A 24,896-nucleotide genomic window follows, 5' to 3' on the forward strand; every position below is an offset into this window, starting at 1 on the left:
AAGCCATGTGCAGCCTAAGTTGCCTCTAAATCAAGTCATTTCAATCCCGATTCTTGTACACCAAGACACACCATTTCCACAAACATTCAAATGACCAAAACACATTTAAAACATATCAATTCCATCAACCTATAAGACTAAACAATGTACCAACAAAATGTACCTCAACCACAAATCAAATATGATTCTATTCAACATTACAAATTCATTCAATAAACTTAGATCACACATACCAACAACCATTTCAAAAAAAAATACCATACCATTCAACCATAACTTACATAATAAAAGATAGAACACGCATAAGTGCAAATTTCACCTATTTACATCATCATTTACAACAAACATCAACTAACCACTTATCATAATAAGCTTATCACAAACTCAAAACATTAAAGGAACCAAGATTCCATATAAGCCCTATACATGGAAAAACACACATATATCATTCAATCTAAATGCCTATCCAATATACCCTAATTGGTACCACAAATAAACATCCAAAATAATTCGAACTTAATGATAAAAGACTAATTTTAAACATACATCTCACATATTATTTGACTATCCTTTGACATCCAAATTCTACCATCAGTCACCTACTTCAAAAGGCATTCACAAATGACCAAATCACATATTTGCGTATACATTAACAAGCCAAAATCAAAACATATGAACAAAAACTCTCAAATCACATCACATTGGCCAAAAAACATAATACACCTATTACATGCCATTAATAACCATCAACATAATAACCAAAGTCTACCAAAATGATGATTTATAGTGTGATCGTGCTCCGGCGCAATTTCAATAGATTGAGCTTCTGATGATCTACAAAATAGACAAAGTAATTATGTAAGCAACTAGTGTTTAATAAGCTCATATAAAGGAAACTTAAACTTACCGAACATAAAATGATTAATTCATTCATTTTTCATGAGATCATAAGGATATTTTTCCTTCCTATCTACAACACCTCACAAGGTTAGTAGATATAATTAAGAATATATCTATACATGAAAATAGAACATGACATGAAATGAATTTCATTACATAAACCATCCAACACATAACCAAATAGTTACCTTTTCAATCCATTTATACATATCAAAAGTTTCATTTCATAAGCTCAATGACATAACTCATTTCATATACATACCTTTTTGTTTTAAACTTTAATTGCCCGTTGAACTAAATAGAATAACATCAGATACTCAGGAACTACTCACACAAAGTGTGCCTTTTCATGTAACTGTAATCGTCTCTAAAATGCTTACACGAGCTATGAAATGAGTCTGCTTACACGAGTTGTGGGTCGGGATGTTAGCTACACGATGCTGCTCACACGAGTTGTAGAGAAACCGTAACAAATGCAATACCTTAGCCATCGGTTGGACATCTAGAACCAACACCCAAAACCATATAATCTCTAATGACATGTAATTTGTATCTTAAGTATTCACAAGGTTCAAACGGGACCTTTGCACATATCCGAATCCTTTAATATCACTATATTGTACCATTTCACACATGCTTCATGAAATACACATTTTTCAATTACACATCTAATTTAACTAGTATCACATTTTGATCCATTATACTAAAACATTTTACAACTATCAATCTAATTTACACATAACTTTATACACATAGATATAACATTCAAAACTTCAATTAATAAGTTTAATGTTTGTACAAACTTACCTCAACAAAAACAGTTATAAAACCAAAACCGCCGACTAATCCGACACTTTAACTTTTCCCTCGATTTATTTTTGATTTATTCGTTTCTTGATCTAAATAATAATTCTCATTCAATTAAACGTTTCAAATAGCTTAAAATAACTAATTCAAAATTATAAACCTTAGTAATGGAAAAATTACAAAATTACCCCCAATATTTTACCTTTGTGCAATTTAGTCCCTAAACCTGAAACTTGCAATTTAACCACTTTTAATTAAAATCCATGCTAGTTGATTTAAGTAGGTTCATAATAAACCCATTTTTATCATCATTTCACAATATTTACATGATATTTTACTAATTAAACAATTTAATTCCTAAACCTTAAAATCATTAAAAATCACATAACAAAATGAGTTTATTCATCAACCAAGCTTAATAAGCTATCAACCAAATTCAAAACACATTCACATTATTCATGGTAAGTCCCTAGAATTTTAACAATTTTACAAATTGACCTCGGACTAACTAAATTAAGCTAATTCTGTAACAAAAACATAAAAAACATTAAAAACGGAATTAAAATTCACTTACATGCATGAAATAGGAGCTTAAAACTATGGTGATTTTTGGCTACAACAAAACCAAGAAGAAGATGATACTAATGTTTTTTTTATTTGTTTTAGTTATTATTTAATTTAATTTACCACTTTGTCCTTTAAAAATTAACCTTTAAAATCAACTAATAATGTCCAAAACCATTCATCATCCAACCATAAGGTATAATTACCAAATAATTCCAATAATTGACAATACTATAGCCATTAATATATATTTAACTAATAGAAACCCACTTTTGTACATTTTATTATATAGTCCTTTTTAATTAATTAACTATCTAAACATTAAAATTTATTAACCAAATTTTAATATGACTCTAATAACACTCCGTAAATATTTAATAAAATATTTACGAGCTCAGTTTATAGAAATAATGTCTCAATAAATCATTTTCTAAAACTACTTGACTTAAGGGATTAATCACTTGAACTTGACTATACGACCAATCAATGAAATTTATTAAATCAAAATTTATTATAATACTATATCAGACTCGTAAATATTAAATAATAATATTTACGGACTCACTCATCGGACTTGTGACCTCGAAACCACTATTTCCTACACCATTAAAAAACGAGTTGTTACAATCCCGAAGTACCATATCTATGTGTCATAAGGACATTGATGTATCTTGCAAACAACACAATGCTTGATATAGCTTTCGCTATAAACTTGTTAGCAAGATTTAGTTCTTCTCCAACACGTAGAAATTGGAATGGAATTAAATATGTATTTTGATATCTTAGGAGGACCATTGATATAAGATTATTTTATTCAAATGATTCAAAATCTCTATTAGCCAGTTATGATGATGTTAGATAATTATTGGATCCACATAAAGGTCGATCTCAAATAAGATATTTATTTACATGTGGAGATACTTCCATATCATTGAGTTTAATAAAACAAACATTAACTGCGCCTCTTCAAATCATACAAAAATTATTACAATGCATAAGGCAAGTCAAGAATGTGTTCAGCTAAGGTTATTGACCCAACATATCCAGAAGATATGTAATTTGCCTTTACAGGAAAAGATGTCAACTATCTTATACTAAGATAATACATGTATAGCTCAACTGAAGGGTGATTACATCAAAAAGACATTGTCAACCACAACATTTGAAAAAGTAGTATACAAGATTGAATGCATCAACTAAAAGATGTGATGTAATGTGATGTTGCCATTATGGGGAGTCTAAAACACATTGTACTCTTTTCCTTTAATCTAGGTTTTGTCCCACTGGATTTTCCTGATAAAGGTTTTTAACAAGGCAACTTGTAGTAGGAGATTGTGCACTATTTTTCCTTCATTAGGCTTTTATCCCACAAGGTTTTTCCTCATAAGGGTTTTAATGGGGCACAGTTTTCTCTAATGGACATCCAATGAGGAGTGTTACAAATAGATAAATGTGGATGTCCATACTCTAACCCCTTCATTTATGAGATAAAACCCCCTCATTCATCATGAAGGTAAATATGCAAGTTGCTTAATGTATGTGTTACTGAAGCACTTAAGTAAGTTTTATTTATTTGTGTTGTATTGAATGAAAATGACTCATAAATAGATCCATTGTGTGAGTGAAAATAAGATACAAGAAAATTCTCTATTGATTTGAGCTATTGTTTAATTTTTAGTGTTCTTTTATTTGATTATTTTATAACATAAAGCAAGGTTTTTTTTCTTTTCAAAAATGTCAAAAATTTTACTTATACTAATATTTATAAATTTTTTATAGTAAAATTTAAATTAAAAAGTAAATAAATAGTAATTAGGATAAATTAGACCCATCTATTTTTTGAAATTATAAAATATATTATTAAATTTTAATTATACGGAAAATTCTTCAAATTTTAAAATATTCATAAATTAAAAAATAAAAAAAGAGTGTAAAATTTTTTAAAAAGATTCTTTAAAAAACAGAATTCTTTTTCTATTAACTAGTTTACTCTACAAATTATCCCTATAAAAAAATATATGAAGAATCAATTGATGAAATAATTTTTGGGGCACGATTTAAGAGATTCTAACATTATGCAATGCTTATTCAAACGTATTCTTCTCAAAGTAGGTGAATTCTCAATTTTTTTTTTTTTAGCATGATGACAATAACCTGATGGAAAACTACAAATGTATGGCATAAATTGGATGACTCATCAAGCAAAAACCATAAATTGTGCTTTTGTTGTATTCATCATCTTCAACTTAATTTTGTAATGAGGACCTTCAACAAAAAAAGAACATGGATTCATTTTGTACATCGTGAAGTAAAGAGAAGGAAACAACCATACTTTGGAAAGTCATGTGGTTGGACAATAGGATTTTAGGCATTTAAAAAAATATATAACTTTTTAGAATTATGTCAATTTTTAAAATTTTAATGATTTTCACGTAATCTTAATTATATTTATTTTTGTAATTTTAGAAAAAATAAGTGTAAGTTTTTAGATTTTTTTTAAGAACTTTTTGGATTTATCTTTAAAAAAATTCTGAAAGTATCAAATTAGTATTTTAGTTATAGTTTAGAGATCAAATTAAATATTAAGCTTATAAGTTAATGTGTAATATGTCTGCATTTTCAGTTGTACTGTAAAAAAAATTAAGGTTTTTAAACCATGTGTATTGGCCATGTGACACCCCTAATTTGACCCTAGTCGAAAAGTGGTTTCGGGACCACAAAACCGAGTCACAAGAATAATTAATTGTTATATTTTATGCTTATTATTTATGATTAAGTATGTGTGAAAATTTCATGCTTTAAATTTTGTCATTTGGATGTGAAATAAATAAAAAGGGGCTTATGTGAAAAACCTTGAAAATGTCATAGGTTAATTGGAAGTGGCTAAAAATTGCATGGTTTGAAGCATGAGGGACTTGCATGTCAAACATTCCTTTTTCTTGGTAGTGGACGGCAAGGATGGACATGAATGACACATTTTGGCATTTTGTGCTTTGTATGTTAGTAAATAATGTTAATAATATATTTGTTTATATTAAAGAAAATGGTTTCATAAAATAGAAATAATAAAAGTTAATGAAATAAATGAATAAAACATGTTTGAGGTGAAAATAACAAGGCCATTTCTTCTTCTTCTTGCCGTGAGTTGAGAAAGAAAATAGAAACCTTTGAGCTTAGGGCATTCGGCAAAAGAAGGCTTCAAATAAGGTAAGGTTCATGTTATTTTCTTTGAAAAGTTGTGAATTTTGGTTGGTTTTGAAGCTTGCAACAAGACCCATGTGAAAATTTTTGTGTTCATGAAGCATGTAGCAATCGGTCATGAGCTTAATGGGGTATATTTTGTATGTTTGATGATTTTGGGAGGATAATTGATTCTAGTTGAGTATGAACAAACTAAATGTGCTTGATGGCTCAAATGAGCTTGGAAAGTTGGCCAATGTTGTTTAAGTTCATGAATTAGGGCATAATTTCATTCGGCCATGGAAATTGAGCATGGGAAAAAAATCTGGTGTGGGATATATGAAGCTGAAAATTTAGTTTGAAGTGTGATAATTGTGTTAAAGATGAACATTAAACCTTTATGTTTTATGGTCTTGTAAGTTAGGTGTAAAACCCATGGCCTTTTTATGCTTGGCATGGAATTAGTGGTTAAATGAGTTATGAACCTATTATAATTTGAAAATTTGATGGTTTTATGGAGAAGGGGGCATTCGGAAATAGAGGTTAAATTATAATAACCTCACCTTAGTGAATTGAAGTAAAATTTGACTCTTTATAGGATTAAATTACCAATGACCGAATGTGATGAAATTGTCAAGAAATAAATTTGATTAAATGAGATTCGATTAATGGTGGGTGTATAGAATAATTGAATGCTAATTTGATTAACTCTCTAATGGTTAAATGTGTTAAACCTTAAAGCATGATTTAGTTTAACCAAGGGAGAACTTGTATATTTGTAGGAGGGCATGTTTGAACGTGTATTGATAATTGATTTTGAAGGTTCGGCTTTATGCCTTGATAGTTGGTTTTGAAGTATATGATGTCTTGGTATAAATATATGTGCATTCGGTTACTTTCATAACATGCATTTAAAGTGTCCTTTGGATGCAGTTGCTTATGCACTTGAGGGTATATGAGTTAATTTTCTTTATGGCAAATTTGGATAAGAAGCTAACTAATAATATGCTAAGGTAGTCATGTGGATAATCGGCTTTGTGAATATTATTAAAGGTGTAATTAGTTATATGCATAGGTCATCGGTAAAATTGACCACATAACTAGTATATGTATATAAGACGACATGGTGATACCTAGGTAAATGTATTTGGGATGGTTTTTATGAAATACCGAATGTGTGCAGATGTATCGAGGTGTTGCCTTATGTATGAGTTTCATTGAGAAGATTTACCTTGTTGTTTTTAATGATATAAGAAGGTGATTAAAATAGTTTAAATTTGTTAATTAGACTCAAGAGCATAGAGGGGCAATTTTGGATAAAGAGAAAGTAAACGAATAGCCGTGGATATCTAGTCTTCGACCACTTCCGAGGTAAGTTTTAAGTGATTAAACATTGAGTAAATTCAATCATAATAGGACATGATGAGTTGATTTAATAAGATATGATGTGGCCATGTTATGTTCTAAGCTCAAATGGTAAGTTCTTAAGTGTTTGAGCTTGGGAATTTAAGTGTAATTTAAAATAGTCTGCTTAGGACAGCAGCAGTAACGTGACTTTAGAAAATCACCATAAATTTATGGACTTGAATTAGAGGTTGAATGAAACATGAAATTAAATCTTAATGAGTCTAGTTTCTTATAAAGAAACCGTGTAAGCAAAGGAATTTCCGATAATGAGATATTTAAAGTTGTGTGAGACAGTGCAGAATGACACTGTAATCCTCTGTTCTGTTTTTAGAAAATCATTATAAATTGTAAAAAAAAAAATTTAAAAGACAAAATTTATATTCTAGATGCCTTAGTGAGTCTAGTTTCAAATGAAATAAACTAGAACATATTTTGAATTTTTTACAATGAGAAATTTGATTCGTAGTGAAGAGTGGTCAGCATAGTCAAACAGTGGAATAGTGGAAACTTGAAGAAAAATCTGGCATTGATTGGCCAAACCAAAAATTCTGAAAATTTGTTGGATAAAATATGTATGAGTCTATTTTTATGGAAAATTAACGGCACTTCATTTGGAGTTTCGTAGCTCCATTTACGAATACTTTAATGACTGTTGCTCAGGAAAAACAGCTTGTGCTGAATTTGTGATTATGTTGTAAACCTTAATAAAACTATTTGAGTTGCTTATAGGCTATCGATTAAATATTGGTAATCAAAGTACCAAATCCGTATTAAAGTGAAGCTATAAGCCGTAAATGACTAGTATACCTAGTCAATTTTGTTATGATGAAATTGATGTACAAGGTGTATATATGTGATAAGGCCGAATGGCCATTGTGATGGATGTGAAAGTGTATAAATGTGATAAGTCCCGAAGGGCATTTGTGTCAGTACTATATCCGGGTTAAAACCTCGCAGGCTTTATGCGAGAATATTATCCTGATTAATGTCCGTAGGCTTCGTGCTCGTACTATATCCGAGCTTTAAAGACCCGACGGCTAAATGCTAGGATTCAAGTAAGACTTTGGTATTGAGTATCTGCAATAAGTTACCATCAAATAAGTATTATGTATTTAAGACGTTCAGGTACGTATTACTTACTCATCGGTGGAGTGATTTCGAGGTGAATTATCAGTATCAAAGAGGTAGGTAAATGTGATTAATATTATAACTCCAAATATGATAATGATCTAATTGGTAATGGTATGCTTGTATAATGAAGTATGTGACGAAATATTCTTATGTATTAGTACATATTCTGCCCAAAAGCCTTATGATTTGAGTATGGGTTGGGTTCAGCTAGATGTGCCAGTACAAGGTAAGGATTATGTTTTGTAAGCTTACGTATATGTGATAAGGAATATGTTTGGTTCTTTATGTGCCTACGGAAATTTAGTACTTGTCATGTTGAAATACTTAAAAATATGGATGTGATTATGAACAAGTGGAAATGATTATTGAAAGTTGAAAATTGATGAAGAATGTGCTTTGGAAATATTTGACCATCTAGGTCATTATCATTCGAAAGTATATATGTGACAGCCAAGTGATGCGTTTATTGATATTATAGTTCGAGATGAAGCTCTAGATTAACTTCATCGAACAGTTGAAATGAATGACCAATGATAGTGAATGAGAACACTTTGTTTTGCTTAAAACTTACTAAGCTTACAAAAGCTTACTCTGTTCGATCATGTTTTGGTTTATAGGTTGTGGATTCTGACTACCAGTTCGGGGATCATCAGCACTTCGTTACACTATCTACCATTACGAAAACTATGTAATTAGACTTAGCTTATGGCATGTATAGGATAGACAATATAGTAGAATGATATTTTGAATATTGTATATAAGCCATATGAAAATGGCATCTTTTGGATGTTTACTTATAGAAGTTTACATTTTATCCCTGGCTGTGTTTAGTGTTTATCCAAATGAATGATCTTAAAAAAAAAAGTTTTACCGTTCTGTCATGAGTTACAAGTCCGGTAATGCCCCTTACTTATTCCAGCGATGGTTACGGGATAGGGGTGTTACAGGCCAGATGATTAGGGTGTTTACTGCTCTAAGTGTGACCTACGTTCAAATCGCGTCGCTGTTTAGACTTTGTCCTCTTGATTCAAAAAAAAAAGGTTTTTCTCCATAAATTTCTAAAGATATTTTTCTGATTTACAACTTAACTCAAAAGTTTAGAGAAATTGTAAAATGTTATAAATGCCATGGCTAAGCATATTGAAGGTCGGGGTGAAATTTCAGCTTTTGAATCTCGGTTAATTGAATCTCCTGCCCCAGGTATTATTTGGAGACATTCTATTTATGATCCTTTTCAAATGGGACTTATTGTATTGATTCGATGATCCCTATAGGACGTGGTCAGCGAGAATTAATTATTGGGGATAGACAACCAGTAAAACAGCAGTACCCATGGATACGATTCTCAATCGGCAAGGGTAAAATGTAATATGTGTTTACGTAGCTATTGGTCAAAAAGCATCTTCTGTGGCTCAGGTAGTGACCACTTTCCAAGAAAGGGGAGCGATAGAGTACACCATTGTGGTAGCCAAAACGGCGGATTCCCCAACTACATTACAATACCTCGCTCCTTATACAGGAGCTGCTTTGGCTGAATATTTTATGTATCATGAACGACACAACCTAATCATTTATGATGATCTTTCCTACCCCACTGGTAATTTTTGTGAAAATTTTTCTGATTCAAAGCGGCCCCCACACTACACAAGCGTGAGCTTGAGGATAGCGGAGGAGACTACTCAATCAAAGCGCTAATCCTAGACAAATCAAAAATGTACAAAATTGATTAAGTGTTTATTACTTTAGATATCACAACCAAGATTTTGTTTTGTAAAAATTTTAAAATTTTGGTTTTTTCCTAAATTTTTTTTAGGCTGTGTTTTCCAAACCCGTTTTTTCCAACACATTTCAATAACCCCGTGTGTTTTTCACAAGCACTGCACTACGCACCACCGCTGCACATGGTGGGTTTTTCTATTCTCACAAGTACATATTTCAGGCCACCGATGCCCCCCACATTCTACAGCCCAATGTCAATGTCGATGACAACCTGAATGTCGGCCTAGATGACGATGCCAATGCAAATATCAGTATCAATTCCTGGGTTAATGTCGACGTATCTCGATTTTGTAGCATCTTACGGTTACACGCTGATAATGAAACAAACACTGCACACATTATTGTTTTACCGTGATGGGTCATTAGCACAAGCGTTTGTTGGTGGAGCAAAGGATACACGATAGGAGGCTAGGACGACACTGTATTTGAGTACGGAGAAAGGCAATAGAGACGAAGGTAAATAAGAAGATGAATACGAAGACGAAGACCAATATCAACACGGAGAGGAAGCCCAAGACGAACATGATGAAAACTGTAAAGACGAAGATGAGCAAGAAGGTGGGGGTGAAGGCAATGATGACGCGGAGGGTGGCAACGAGGAAGTTTATAAGCCCACATCTCCTATTGTGGGAAGAAATCCTCCTCGCGATAATCGTCCACTATCCTACGGCACACATTCTCCCCCACGATACGATTGATGCCTTTTTTTTATTACTACTACGATATAAATATATATGACATAAATAAAGAAACCATATATTTTCATTTCAATGCTGTATTTGTTTTCATTACATTTTGAGATTGGATTAACAACCATATTTCACCCGTCGACTTATTTTAATATCGGTCATGAATTTGACTAACAACACCAAATAAATAGTGTGTTCCTGATGTTTTATAATTTCATTAAAATAGTGTTCCTATTAGTATTCGATGCCTCGAAACGTGCATCAATTATACAAAAAAAATTTCTATACGACCCTCTGCTTTTAATTTTGAGTCAGAAAAAGGTTAGAGAAAACACTCCCAGCTGGGCAAGCTTCCCCCGTCTTATTCTTCAAAAGTACATGACCATTATCTCCGAAGCCTATCCTGGGGAAGTCGGGTTCTAAAATGATTTTGCTTTGTACAGGCACGAGTGGTAATATACGTAGAGCTCTCACTCGATAGTTGTTATGCGGTCATGGATCGAGGTATAACGGGGGAGCAGTTGACGGTTGTTATGCAGCATGAGCTCAAAGTTGTTACACGGCCATGAGCTCAAACTTTTCGGATACCCGAAAATGTTGCCTTACAAATAACACACAGAAGTTTGAGAGCATATTCATAAGGAAAAACTATAGGATAAGGAAAAACTATAGGTCTTCTCACTATAATCGACGTAATTTTTTTCTCCATTTCTAGGCAGTCGATACCTTTAACCTTCCTTCTTATACGAAGGTTGGCACCGTCATGGACAAATAAGGACTCTTAGGTGGGGAGCGGCTATTTTGGTGGAGTAAAGGTGATGCTCTTTTCGGACTGACATTAGTTGCCATTATTAAACAACCCATTATTAAACCCTATTAAAAACACTAATATTATTTAAACCCTAAACCTAAAAATATTTTTAAAAAAACTAACCTTAGGAGAGGGGAAGGGAAAGTGTGTCCAGTTGAGTGAGTTCTATATAGGTGGTAGGAAGTGCACTCAACTGGACGAGCTTTTCTTCCACCTGTACAGAAAGTGCTCCCAGCTAAATGTGCTTTCCCTTTCTCTCTTCAAAAACAACCTGTTTCCCTAAATTTAAAGTCTTTTAAAAAAATTGGCATATTAGCCTAATTTAGCTGAAAAATCTTCAAATTTTAAAATATTCATAAATTAAAAAAATAAAAAAAAGTCTAAATTTTCAAAAAAAAATCTTTGGAAAACTGATTTTTTCTATTAACTAGTTTAGTCTACAAATTATCCCTATTAAAAAAAAGCATAATTCAGTACTTATTCAAAGGCATTCTTCTCAAACAAAGTGAATTCTCAAAAAGAATTTTAGCATGATAACAATAATCTGACGGAAAACTATAAAAATATGGCATAAATTGGATGATTCATCCAGCAAAAAGTATAATTTGTCATCTTCAACTTACTTTTGAAATGAGGACTTTCAACAACAAAAAAGAACATAAATCACTTTGTTCATCGTCAAATGAAGTGAAGGAAAGAACCATACTTTGGAAAGTCATATAGTTGGATAATAGGATTTAGCCATTTAAAAAAGTAAAACTTTTTAGAATTATGTGAATTTTTAAAATTTTAATAATTTTAGAAAAATGAAGTATTAGTTTTTAAAATTTTGTAAAAAAAATTTTAGATTTGTCATTAAAAAAAATTCTAAATGCATCAAATTAGCATTTTAATCATAGTTCAGAGATCAAATTAAATTTAAATTCCAGTATCGCATTACTATTAAGACAAATATTAAGCTTATAAGTTAATATCTCGTATGGTTAACTTAAATTCCAGTATCGCATTGCTGTTAAAGACGTTATCCTCGTTGATTAAAAAATAAAAAATATAGGCTTTTCTCATAAATTCCTTTCTCGATTTTGTATTTCGCCTCCCACACTCGACAAATTTCTCCTCGTAAACTCAAATTTATCTAAATTTCCTTCATTTTGTTGATCTTTTAGGAAATTTATATGGGTTTAGTTTCAAGATGATAAAAGGGATTAATTTATTCTGCATATAGCTCTACTGGCTTAATATTTTTGCATTTTCAACATTGAACTAGATTTGATTCCGTTGTAGAAATAGCAATTTTCCATAGTTATAACTTTGACTAAGCAAATTATAACTTCTACATGATCATAATTGATAGTCAAAATTATATACTTTCTACTATGCTTGAAACGAATTAAAATGATTGTGCATTTCGACATTCCAATGGTACCGACATCCCTGGTGTGCAAACACAAAGTCCGTGAACTAATAAAGCGAATGTCAATGCTATTGCCTCGTAGAAATTTCATTCGTACGAAGCTTATTACACTATTGCTGTCAATGTTTTAAAGACTTGAGTGATAAAAGAAGAAAAAAACAAAATAATCAAAATAGCATAACATATCATTTACTAAATAAAATCCCAACACAAAGTGGTACACAAAACCAAACCCATGGAGACATTGGAAATTTACTAAAAAACGATACAAAATAGAAGACAACTAGCAATACACGATTTCACATGTCTTGGATCCCATGGACACACTCAATAGTTTTTCTTTCACATTCCATCGCCATTGATATTCTTCCCCCACTTTACCAGCAAAATTTATTACGAGGCTCTTCAAAACTAATGCATGGCTCAGAAAAAAACCAACCAACTCAAACATATGTTCGTCTTCCTCAAAGCGTAAAATTTCTATCTCCTCAAGCTCAAACAGCAAACATGACGGCACTGTTTTAGGCAGTGACTTTAAACCTCTTTTTGGAGTTGCCTAAACATTAAAAGAAAAAGAAAAAGTTAGTGAGTCCGTAATGCAACTAAAATGAACCATCCACACACGAAAAAAAACACTTCATACAAAAGTGAGAACAAGCTTCTTTAGATTAGGCAGGCAATGTAAAAACTCCACAAGCCACGTTCCTTGCCAATCATCACCCTCGTTACAAAAATCCAAAAATACAAGGCTGGGAAATATAAGAACTGGATCAAGACTCGATCTAAAAACCTGTACATAAAAAACGTATAGCTATTATATCATGTTAAAAGAGAAAGTAGGAAATTCGAAAGACTAAATTGACTTACCGTTTCAGCATCAATAATAGACAAAAACAAAGACCGTACATTACAAATTGCTTGAAGAAGACGAGTTGCATTACGTTCATCCTCTTGGTATCGAGAGATTAAAATATCCGCATCTTCTAAAAGTTTCATGCTATTTAAGGTATAGAAATCACCTACAGCGTCATTGTATTCAAAACATTCAAGACTTGGTGCATTTATCTTAACCACATAATCGATATCATTGGGAAATTTGGTTAGCAAAACATGAAAATCCAGCACTAGTCGCTTAAGTGAAGGGCTATGGATATTGACCACGGTTTTTCCTAAACACGAGCCCCCTGGCACCATAAGCAAGTCTTCAAGCGCAACACAACCAGAAACCAGTCTACAAACTGAATCATTTGAAGGTGTGATGACCTTTAGATGTAGGTGTTGAATATTGGCAATATCCCACATTAGGAAAAGATAGAAAGGGAGGGGGTTTGGTTTGTTATATATAGAACCCCTCCCCCTTTGGTTGTATCATCCCAAAATCTTCTCCTTTGTAATATTTCTAGAGGAAATATTAATTTGGTAGTGTCCGAGGACGTAAGCTAAATTGGCCGAACCTCGTTAAAACTCTGGTATTTTATTTCTTATTTGTTTGCTTTTATTTAATAGCTTTATGTTGGTTATATTTATTTAGTTATTATTGCTATAAATATCTAAGTGAGTTCTGTCTAGTTGTTGGGTTTTAAGCGGGACCATTGTGACCCCTCCAATTTAACTGGAATTTTCTTAGTATAATTGTTGGCATAATAATTATCTAAATATTTCTGATAATATTGTTATTAATATTATCGTCGCTTCCGCAACAATTGGTATCCGAGCCAAGGTTTTGTAGTATGCTCTGTGTTTGCAGCTTAGTCTGATCTTACACATCAGAAACATTTCCTAAAGCTTGTGGGTATTCTGCATTTGGTGGCTATTAAGTAGAAGCTATGGCAAAAATGACAGAAGAAAAACCATCCATATCAACAACTTCCACTTCGTACATTTTGCGAGGATTGGAACTGCAATACGAGATTTGTAGTGGAAATTTTGATGGAACAGGCATGCCGGCATGTGGCAAAGTGAGCTTCTAGATGCCCTCTTTCAACAGGGTCTAGATATTGCCATTGAGGAAGAAAAACCAGAAGGGGTTGATGATAAAGAATGGAAGACCATCAACCGATTGGCATGTGGTACAATTCGATCATGTCTTTCCAGAGAGCAGAAGTATACATTCAGTAAAGAGACTTCTGCAAGTAAATTGTGGAAAGCATTGGAGGAGAAATTCCTGAAGAAGAACAGTCAAAATAAGTTGCATATGAAGAAAAGACTGTTTCGTTTCAGTTATGTTCCTGGTACCACGATGAACGAGCACATTACCAATTTTAATCAGCTGGTGGCTGATTTGTTGAATTTGGATGTGACTTTTGAAGACGAAGACTTGGCGTTAATGTTGTTGGGATCGCTTCCAGAGGAGTTTGAGTACCTTGAAACTACTTTACTTCATGGAAAGTCGGAAGTAACTTTCAATGAAGTAACTGCTGCATTGTATAGCTATGAACTACGCCGAAAGGATAAGTTGAAAGGTTCAAGTGAAGCAGCAGTGGAAGCATTGGTAACAAGAGATCGTCAGGAAAGTCAGTCTAAGGGGAAGAGAAGAAAGTCCAAAGGTCGAGTTGTTGCCAAAGATGAATGTTCCTTTCGCAAAGAAAAAGGACATTGGAAGAAAGATTGTCCAAAATTGAAGAAAAAAGGGAAGACTCCGCAAGATGCAAATGTTGCAGAATGCAATAGTGAAGCAGAGTCAGACTTTTCTCTTAGTATAACATCTTCAACATTACATGCAGATGAGTGGATCATGGATTCTGGTTGTTCCTATCATATGTGTCCCATTTGGGAATGGTTCTTTGAATTTCAAAAACTAGATGAAGGGGTTGTTTACATGGGTAATGATAACACGTGTAAAATAGCCGGGATAGGTTCAATTAAACTGAGGAGTCATGATGGATCTACTAGAATTTTGCGGGATGTACGATATGTCCCAAAGTTGAAGAAGAATCTCATCTCTTTGGGGTCGTTAGAATCTAAAGGCCTAGTTGTGACAATACGAGATGGAGTTCTTAAAGCAACTTCAGGAGCATTGGTGATGTTGAAAGGCATAAGAAAGAACAATCTGTATTACTACCAAGGTAGTACAGTGGTCGGGACAACAGCAGCAGCAATTTCGAGTACCAAGAAGGACGCTGAGGCAACACAGCTGTGGCATATGCGTTTGGGCCATGCTGGTGAAAAATCCTTGCAAACTCTAGCCAAGCAAGGATTATTGAAAGGTACAAAGACTTGCAAACTTGAATTTTGCGAGCATTGTGTTCTGGGAAAACAACGAAGGGTGAAATTTGGCACTGGGATTCACAATACTAAAGGTATTCTGGATTATGTGCATTCTGATGTATGGGGACCGTCCAAGACTCCATCACTTGGAGGAAGACGTTATTTTGTCACCTTTATTGATGATTTTTCCAGACGAGTTTGGGTGTTTCCTATGAAGAACAAAGATGAGGTGTTTGAAGTTTTCCTTAAGTGGAAAACTAAAGTTGAAAATCAGACAGGAAGGAAGATTAAGGTTCTCCGATCAGACAACGGTGGAGAATATAAAAGCGATCCTTTCCTGAAGATATGCCAAGATTGTGGCATAGTAAGGCACTTCACCGTAGGTGGAACACCGCAACAGAATGGGGTGGCAGAGCGTATGAATCGAACGCTTGTGGAGAAAGTTCGATGTATGTTATCTAATGCTGGATTAGATAGAAAGTTTTGGACTGAGGCTGTGACGTACGCTCAACATCTCATCAATCATTTGCCATCATCTGCTATAAATGGCAAGACTCCTTTGGAGAAATGGTATGGAAAACCTGCTACTGATTATGACACCTTGCGCATTTTTGGTTCTATTGCATATTATCATGTGAAAGAATCAAAGTTAGATCCAAGAGCAAAGAAGGCTCTATTCATGGGCTTCAATGCTGGTGTTAAGGGATATCGTTTGTGGTGTCTAGAGGCAAAGAAGACGATAATCAGTAGGGATGTTACCTTTCATGAATCTGCCATGTTGAATAAGGTAAATCCAGAAGGAGTGAGTAGTACTTCGCAGCAGGTGGAGTGTACTCCGCAGCAGGTGGAGTTTGAGCAGAGTGTGGTAATTCCAGCAGAAGGTACCACTAGTGATTCTTCATTGGCAGATGCAGAGTCAGATGAGGAAGAGGTTTCTACCCAAGAACCTCAACAGCAATCAGAGCCAATTGCAGTCAGAAGGCAGAGACGAGAAATTCAGAAACCAGCTCGTTTCACTGACATGGTAGCTTATGCACTTCCAGTTGTTGATAATATTCCATCCACTTACACCGAAGCCATTCAGAGTTTAGAGAATAATAGATGGTTAGGTGCAATGGAAGAGGAAATGCAATCTCTAGAGAAAAACAAGACGTGGAAGCTGGCACAACTACCAAAAGGGAAGAAGGCGATTGGTTGCAAATTTGAAGACACTATTGAAGTTAGTGTTATGAGAAGATGTTCGAAGATGTGGAATATCGCCAAGGTGGAGATTTGTTGAATATTGGCAATATCCCACATTAGGAAAAGATAGAAAGGGAGGGGGTTTGGTTTGTTATATATAGAACCCCTCCCCCTTTGGTTGTATCATCCCAAAATCTTCTCCTTTGTAATATTTCTAGAGGAAATATTAATTTGGTAGTGTCCGAGGACGTAAGCTAAATTGGCCGAACCTCGTTAAAACTCTGGTATTTTATTTCTTATTTGTTTGCTTTTATTTAATAGCTTTATGTTGGTTATATTTATTTAGTTATTATTGCTATAAATATCTAAGTGAGTTCTGTCTAGTTGTTGGGTTTTAAGCGGGACCATTGTGACCCCTCCAATTTAACTGGAATTTTCTTAGTATAATTGTTGGCATAATAATTATCTAAATATTTCTGATAATATTGTTATTAATATTATCGTCGCTTCCGCAACAGTAGGGTCTTGAGATTTGGAAGACAAACCTTGGTTGGAACATTGATCTCACCCCAAAATCTCAATTTCAATGTCACCAATGAGTGAGAAGTAAATAGTTGGGTCGGCAACATCGGACTCTTTTCAAAATATATTTCAATTTCCTTGACACCACGCCACAATGTAGCACATATCCAACCATAAAGACGTAAACTCTCAACATCACATACTTCGTCATCCACCCTAAAGCATTCTAAACTGACCTGATTAGGGAAAATGTACAATAACCTATCAACAAAGTGGTTGAAGTTGTTAAATTTTTCCTTACTCACACCCTGTAAACATTCTTCAAAATCAAGGATAGATATTGACGATGCAAAGAGATACCTCCACCTGGGTGAAATAATAGAGGTTCGAACTGCATCTTTAATGGGTAGAAGAGATAAAATGCGACAAAGAATAGGATCGGATAAACTACTGATCCTATCTACTACACCCACAAGTTCCATTTTCTTGGCCATCAACCACAAACTATGAAAAGGCAATACCGAGGGGGTTGGCTTGTAGGGTTATGGAAGTTGCAGAGAAGTGAGGATTAAATTTATAAAAGTTTAAAGTATCTGATAACAATAGTGATGTCATAGGCTTAAACGAAGGTAGCTGTTTTAATGAGTACCGTTTTTCGAGGGAAGAGTTTGGAGTCCCAATATATATCTCCAAATCTTTATATTGGAAATTGATTGCTAACTGACCACTTAATATTTTTCTCTAAAGTATTTATAGTTGGTACTTATATTTAATTAATATTTATAATTTTATCAACAACATTAATTATTTCAATGTTAACATATAATTTGCGTTTTGGTTTTCTTCAAATTACTTATTCAAAAAGTATCATACTTCAACTTATTTGAAAAATCATACTTTCTTAAAAGATTTTTTATTACTTTTAATTTATTTTCTTCACTTGTTGTACTAAAATAAAGGCAAAGCTAAACAAATTTTTAGAGAAGTTAAAATTAAATTGTTTATCTTTATAATAGTAAAATTATAATTTTTATCATTTTAAGATCTATATTTTTATAAATTTTAAAGGATTAAATTAATTTTTTATCATTTTTAAGAGGTCAAAATATAATTTTAACTTTACTAATTTAAAATTTTATAAATATTGAAAGAACTTTTTTTCATTTTAGGAAAATTGAGCCCCTACCAAACTATACCCCTCTACTAAAAGGTAGTTATATGTTATTATAGAATTAACCATTATTACCTCGTCAGTACAAATTAATATTTTGTGTGAAAGTATAGCCCAAAATGACACAATACAAATTAATATACCAATAAATAAAAAAATTTAGGTATCAATTAACTATTTTTAGACAAAGCAAACTACATATTAATTCTTTTTAAATACTATTTAATTAAGGGTCTCTTTAGTTAGGCATTTACTTTAAGTGTAATACGTTTAATTTATTTTTTATTTTATGTTACAATATTTAATTTTACTATCACTATTATTTTTAAATTTATTATAAATAAATATACCGTAAATAAAAAATTCATAAAACTTTATGATTATTTATATTTTTGGAATTCAAAGTTTTGGTCAATATTTATCGAATTAGATTTGAAAGGTCCAAGGATTTGAGCTTTCCCGAAAAAGGAATTTAAACTTTAGGTGAAGAATAGAGAATTAGAGATACAACATTCTTGTTGCCTAGAACTTACACCATTTTTTTATGAAAATGAAGCAAACAAAAAAAATTATTTATATTAATTTATGCATTTTTATTGTAAAATTGAAAACAAAAATTAAATAAAAACAATTCAGATATACCTAATAAAATCATTCATACTCTATAAGTATATAGATTGACTTTTATGTACTCTTGTTAATATTATTATTATTGGTATAAATAATATTTGTTTTAAAGTTTATATTTAAAGTTGATGATTATTTTTTAAATAATATTATCTTTAAAATTTATATATTTTCTTCTATTAAAAATATAATATATTTTATTCTATAATAATTATAAATTATTATATTTAATATATAATTAATACTGTAAACTATATAAACTAAATAATTTTAAATAATTTCTGAAAATACCTCATTACCGCAGCTTTATAAACAACGACATGACAAGACAGGTTTAAATGAAGCTTCTCCATTTCTCAAGAAGAGAAGACTGCAGCTGTATCTATAGTCTAGATCATCTCAATTACTTGATTGGATGATTTGACAAACCCAGTACTACTTCTTGTTACGTCAACTTTACTTTTTTTCATGTTAAGTTTTGATAACTATTTTTATATTAAGATTTAAATATTTTATTTAAATTAAGTCTTAAATTTGACTAATACTCTCATATTGAAACTTATACATTTTTTATCTAAATTAATCTTTAAAAATTCTAAAATTTAAATTTTAATGTTAGAACAATTATTAAATTTAAACTCTTGAATAAAAAAATTAAATTTTAATGTAAAAATAATTACTAAATTTAATGTCTAATTTAAATTAGAAAGAAGCTAGTGACAACAGGCCTTTGAAAATAAGTCAATCATCTTTTCAGGCCGGTCCAAATTAAGAGCCGAATTTGCAAGCCAAAATCGAGTTGAGTCTATAGATTTCCAAACCTTTAGAAGCATATATTTGCCAGGTCAAATCGGTGTATATTTGGGAAAACAGAAATCAGTTCCTACAGACTGACTTCCAAGCCATTTTAGGCAAACTGAAGCGGGAAAAGACTGGTTGATTTGACAAGAATCAGACTCTTCAACCCAGAATTTAAAAAGAGCATTTTAAAATTGGGTGTTGAAGGATTGTGAGCGATATAAAGAAGGTAACAAAAAACGAGATGGAGATTCATAGCGAATTTGGGATTATAGAGTTTCTCCCTAATCTAAACACCCTTCACTTAACTATGGTATGGTGCTCTAACTAAAACATTTACGGTATAAATGATGTGTTTAAATAGTGATGGTAACACAACTTCTTTTCTTGCCATTGATAACTTTTATAATAAAGGAATGAGGTTTGTACCAAAGAAAGTGCCTTCATGGTTGTTATTTCACATGAAAATTTCAGCATTTGTTGGAGAAACATGTATGTTTGCAATGATTAGTTGGGAAAAGCTCCTAATAGCAATGACATCCTTGTTCACACAAAGAGAAGAATTGAGTATGTCGCTACCAAAGAAATGTAAAGTTGTTTTCTGATTGTTGGAATCATATAGCAGCTGCTTACCATAATAGGATCATTATTTTTGTGGTTTCATTTTACTTTTGGCATTGTTATACACTATCTATGGGGGTGATTAAAGTAGAAGTTAATCCTGGAACTTCATTAGATACATTGATCATCAGTCAATTTTAGACCTCCCATCCCATCCCTGCATAATTTTGCTATTGTCAAGCACCTACCATAGATGCAAAATCACAAAAGGCTTGAAAACGTAAATGAGCCCACCCCCAAAACTCAACTAAAAACATCCAAGTTTGAACTCCTTTTAAATCTTTAAACAAAAAGTTAAAACCCAAAAAACTTAAATTTACAAAAAGTAGAAAGCCCAAACTTCAACATGAATTTAGTAATAAACCTCAATAATCAAACTATAATTAAATATTATAAATTAATTAATTGTTTTATATACAATAAAATATTGAGTAAATTATAGCTCTATTAAAATGGGGCAGGCCAGAAGTCTCTTTTTTTTTAATATTAAGTTGATTTTAAATTTAATTAGGGAAATAGATCGTTTTTAGGAGAGAGAAACGAAAAGCGCATTTAACTGGGCGCACTTTCTACACAGATGGTAAAAAAGCACGCCTAGTTGAACATGCTTCCCTTTCTCTCTCTAGGGTTAGGGCATTTTATTTTTTTAGGGTTAGGGTTTAGGATATTTTGAAAGTGTACAGGGTTTTTAACTGAAACTGTAAAAGTTCTTAGGTAGTTTTAAAGGGTCAGGAATGTGATCATGTGCCTTAGCACACATACATTTCATATGTCATGGAGGGATAAGGCTATCACCTAAGAAACCCATCCTAAGGAAATCAGGTTTTGAGGGGGCGACAGTGCTTGATATGATCAAGGGTCGAAGTCTAAGAGGAGGTCCCAATTGGAGGTCATGATGCGGTCACGAGTTTGAGTATAATTAAGGGTCCGGTGACGGTTGTTACGCTGTCAGGAAATCAAGTTTTTTGAATACTCGCAAACAATGCCCTATATATATCATACATAAGATTAATACCATAATTATATGGAAAAACTCTAGGAGCTTTCGATGTAATCAAAGTAATTTTTTTCTCTATTTCCAAGCAATCGATATCTTAAACCTTTCATTCTTGTTCAAAGGCTGACACCGAAATAGACACAAGAGGCCTCTCAGGAGGAGAGCGGATGTTCCAATACAGTAGAAGTTAAACTTGGGTTGGTACAGCAGCGATTATAGTTATTAATTGGTTGTGTAATAATGACAACTGTCATCGCCTCAAAAAGAGCACCACCTTTACTGCACCGCAACAACCGCTCCCTACCTGAGAGTCCTCTTGCATCTATGATGGTGCTAACCTTCGAATAAAAACGAAGTTTAAAGGTATAGATTGCCTGGAAATAGAGAAAAAATTACACTGATTATAACAGGAAGCCCCAGAGTTTTTTCGTATGAATATGTCATCAAACTTTTGTATCGTATTTTTAGGGTATCATTTTTTGGTATTCGAAAAGATTAAACTTGTGGCCGCATAACGACTGTCAATTGGCTCACTCGTTGTACCTTGTTCTATTAATGCATAACAACAGCTGACTAAGACCTCCATGTCAACTTGGGAATATCTATACTACACTGCTTAGGAGTCGAAGCCAGCATCCCATTACATAGAGCAGCTTTATAGATAGTAAGCTTTCCTTTGAGCTACACAACCTGTTCTTTCAAAGCCATTATCATTGCTTCAATAACTTTATTACTCTCAGGCTAATCACTCTTGGCGGCATTAAGGACATCTTTCATCACATCCTGATTGCCATTAAAAGCCTCAATCACATAGTCATTGAGTTGTTCTTTCATCTCATCCAACTCATCGATGTGCCCCTCGACTAACTCCAAGGTCTCCCTCACATCCCTCATGAAGCTTTCTAGTTTGGAAACACTGCCCTTACTTTCAAAAACTAAGAATTCTTGCAGAAATTCTCTAAGGCGCTGAAGCAAAGCGAAAGCTGAAAGGAAAAAAGCTACGAATGAACTAAAGAAAGCCACACACAAAGAGTACACACCAATTGTTTGAGTAAATGCTCTCAATATATTAACTCAGAAAGAATAAAGTGATTACAAGAGAATGCAAGACCTATATTTATAATTAAGCTCCCCTAGATCTAACGGTACAGATCGAGTAACATCAATGGTTGAGATTAGTTTTCATCTACAATAAATTAATCCTAAGGGATTTAAATTTTATACATGTTTATCCTTTAGTATTTACAAGAATTATCTTGGTAAAATACAATTTACTTGAGTGCTTCAATTCAACTAGGATTCAAGTAGATGAACTTTTACTTATAGTCTACGAATTGGGCCAGTTTAAATAGGTCAAATGAGCCTCATTGAATAAGTTGATCTCTATGGGGCGTTTTGTGCACAATGGTCACGAGCTTTGATTCGTGGCCCGTGACATATTCACACATTTAATTTCATTTAATACTTTGCACCATATACGTGAAAAATTGCAAAAGGTTTGCTTATATTAAAATGTTTTCCCTTGGTTGGTAACAACTATGCTACTAAGTGGGGGAAAAAATACTCATATCCGTGGTAACAATAATAAAAATGTTCACCGCTACCCATGGAAAAGAGCAAGCATGTAGTCATTTGGAAAAGTTTGAGTCAAGTTCGAATTAAGTTTGAATTTCATTATGTTGTTTTTAATTTAGAATATATTAATAAAAAAGGAAAAAAAGTTAATAAAAAGGATAAGAGGGGGTAGTTTTCAAATAAGAGTTAAAAAAAAAAAGAGAAGTGAGTCATTTGTATCAATATCATCAAAGTACAAGCCATACTCAAACTAATCCATCCTCCTAACCAAGAGCAATATGGAGAAAACTAGATACAAAGCTCTATTATATCTCTAGGAAAAGAGACGCCTAGCCTCAAAGAAACTAAAGAAGAGCACTCAAGATATGACGCTACAATTAAGCAAAGAAAAGAATTTGGATAAGTTCTCATGATACAATGAAAAGGGAGGAGATTGGGAAAAATAAGATAAAAGAGAAGAAATAGAAAGAAAATTTTTTTGGTGCAACACATAACTTGGGTTGTGAGTTATTTTCTTTTACTTTGGTTACATTTTAGTGTATCATTTGAAAATGAAGATGTGACTGTTTGATTTTGGTTGAGTATGCTTAATGAATTTGATGTCATTTGTTTTATTCTATGGTCCAAGAAATGAATTAGGTCATCTTTGGATCGTTTAAACCATTCAAGCCAACCCTATGAATGAAGATCCCTCGTACCTATGCTTTGAGTCTTTATATACCTTTTCCCTGCTTATTCGCCCATATACTTAATTATTTGAGTTACAACCTAACCAAAATTAAGCCTTAGTGCTTAACCTTTCTCAATCTCTTTTTGTTTACTTTGATTATTTAATGCTAAATGAATATATTTGTGTAGCTTAAAATATTGGTTGAGATAGGTAGAGACATTAAGGTGGACATTAAGGTGGAAATTTTGTAAACTTTCTCACTTTATACTTTTTATTTATTTTATCTAAAAAAATCAAAGTGAAAATGAATGAAAATGGAAAAAAGTGAGAAAAAAAAAAGAAAAGAGAATGGGAATTAAAAGTACTTATATTCTCATTGATGAATCAAAAGAAAAGTATTTTATTTGTTTATCGGTTTGGTTCTTTTAGTTTTTAATTTCTTGTTTCACTATAGTTGTTCATTTATGATTATGTTTTTTTTTAGGGTTGGAGAAACAAGGAGGTGAGCGAAAAAGAGTGGAATTGAAAATTAGTTGAGTGTCTAGTCTAGGGAAGGTGGGGGATAATAATCTTTGCTATTCATCGATCAATAAGTAATTAATTCTTAGGGTTTGAATCAAAATTGACCATTTATCCATACCTTAATCCAAGCCTACATTACAAGTCGAACAAAGTCCTATTGACTTTTGACTAAGTTTTACTCTACATTAGTGGAAAGATAGATGGAAAGGCAAACTTATGAGAAATTTTTTATAATTTTTACCTCACTATAATCTTATTTGTTTTAACTAGTAGATTCGAAATATTCGCACATACACACTTGGCATGGATTGTTGGAAATGAC

At 32.6% G+C, this 24,896-nt stretch overlaps 1 protein-coding gene and 1 pseudogene across 1 annotated transcript; one reads left to right on the plus strand and one right to left on the minus strand.

Moving 5' to 3' along the window:
• The first annotated feature begins 9,110 nt into the window (after positions 1-9,110).
• On the plus strand, positions 9,111-9,684 carry LOC121212330 (ATP synthase subunit alpha, chloroplastic-like; annotated as a pseudogene).
• Positions 9,685-12,846: 3,162 nt separating this feature from the next.
• LOC121212332 (F-box/FBD/LRR-repeat protein At5g56420) lies at positions 12,847-13,984 on the minus strand. The gene is made up of 3 exons (XM_041084797.1): positions 13,550-13,984; positions 13,326-13,472; positions 12,847-13,238 (listed from the first exon to the last, which is right to left on the minus strand). Exons 1-3 carry the CDS (start codon positions 13,982-13,984, stop codon positions 12,966-12,968), a joined length of 855 nt encoding a protein of 284 aa, XP_040940731.1. The 3' UTR covers positions 12,847-12,965.
• Positions 13,985-24,896: the final 10,912 nt, after the last annotated feature.

Source organism: Gossypium hirsutum, chromosome A13 (genome assembly GCF_007990345.1).
Source record: "Gossypium hirsutum isolate 1008001.06 chromosome A13, Gossypium_hirsutum_v2.1, whole genome shotgun sequence".
In the NCBI taxonomy this organism is placed as follows: domain Eukaryota; kingdom Viridiplantae; phylum Streptophyta; class Magnoliopsida; order Malvales; family Malvaceae; genus Gossypium; species Gossypium hirsutum.

What these genes read in the sequence shown, in the direction of transcription:
- LOC121212332 (XM_041084797.1), bottom strand. Translation starts at nt 13,984, where the DNA reads ATGTGGGATATTGCCAATATTCAACACCTACATCTAAAGGTCATCACA. An exon ending in CTATTATTGATGCTGAAACG is followed by an intron (nt 13,473 to 13,549) that starts GTAAGTCAATTT and finishes TTTTATGTACAG; the next exon opens with GTTTTTAGATCGAGTCTTGA. An exon ending in AGAAGCTTGTTCTCACTTTT is followed by an intron (nt 13,239 to 13,325) that starts GTATGAAGTGTT and finishes TTTAATGTTTAG; the next exon opens with GCAACTCCAAAAAGAGGTTT.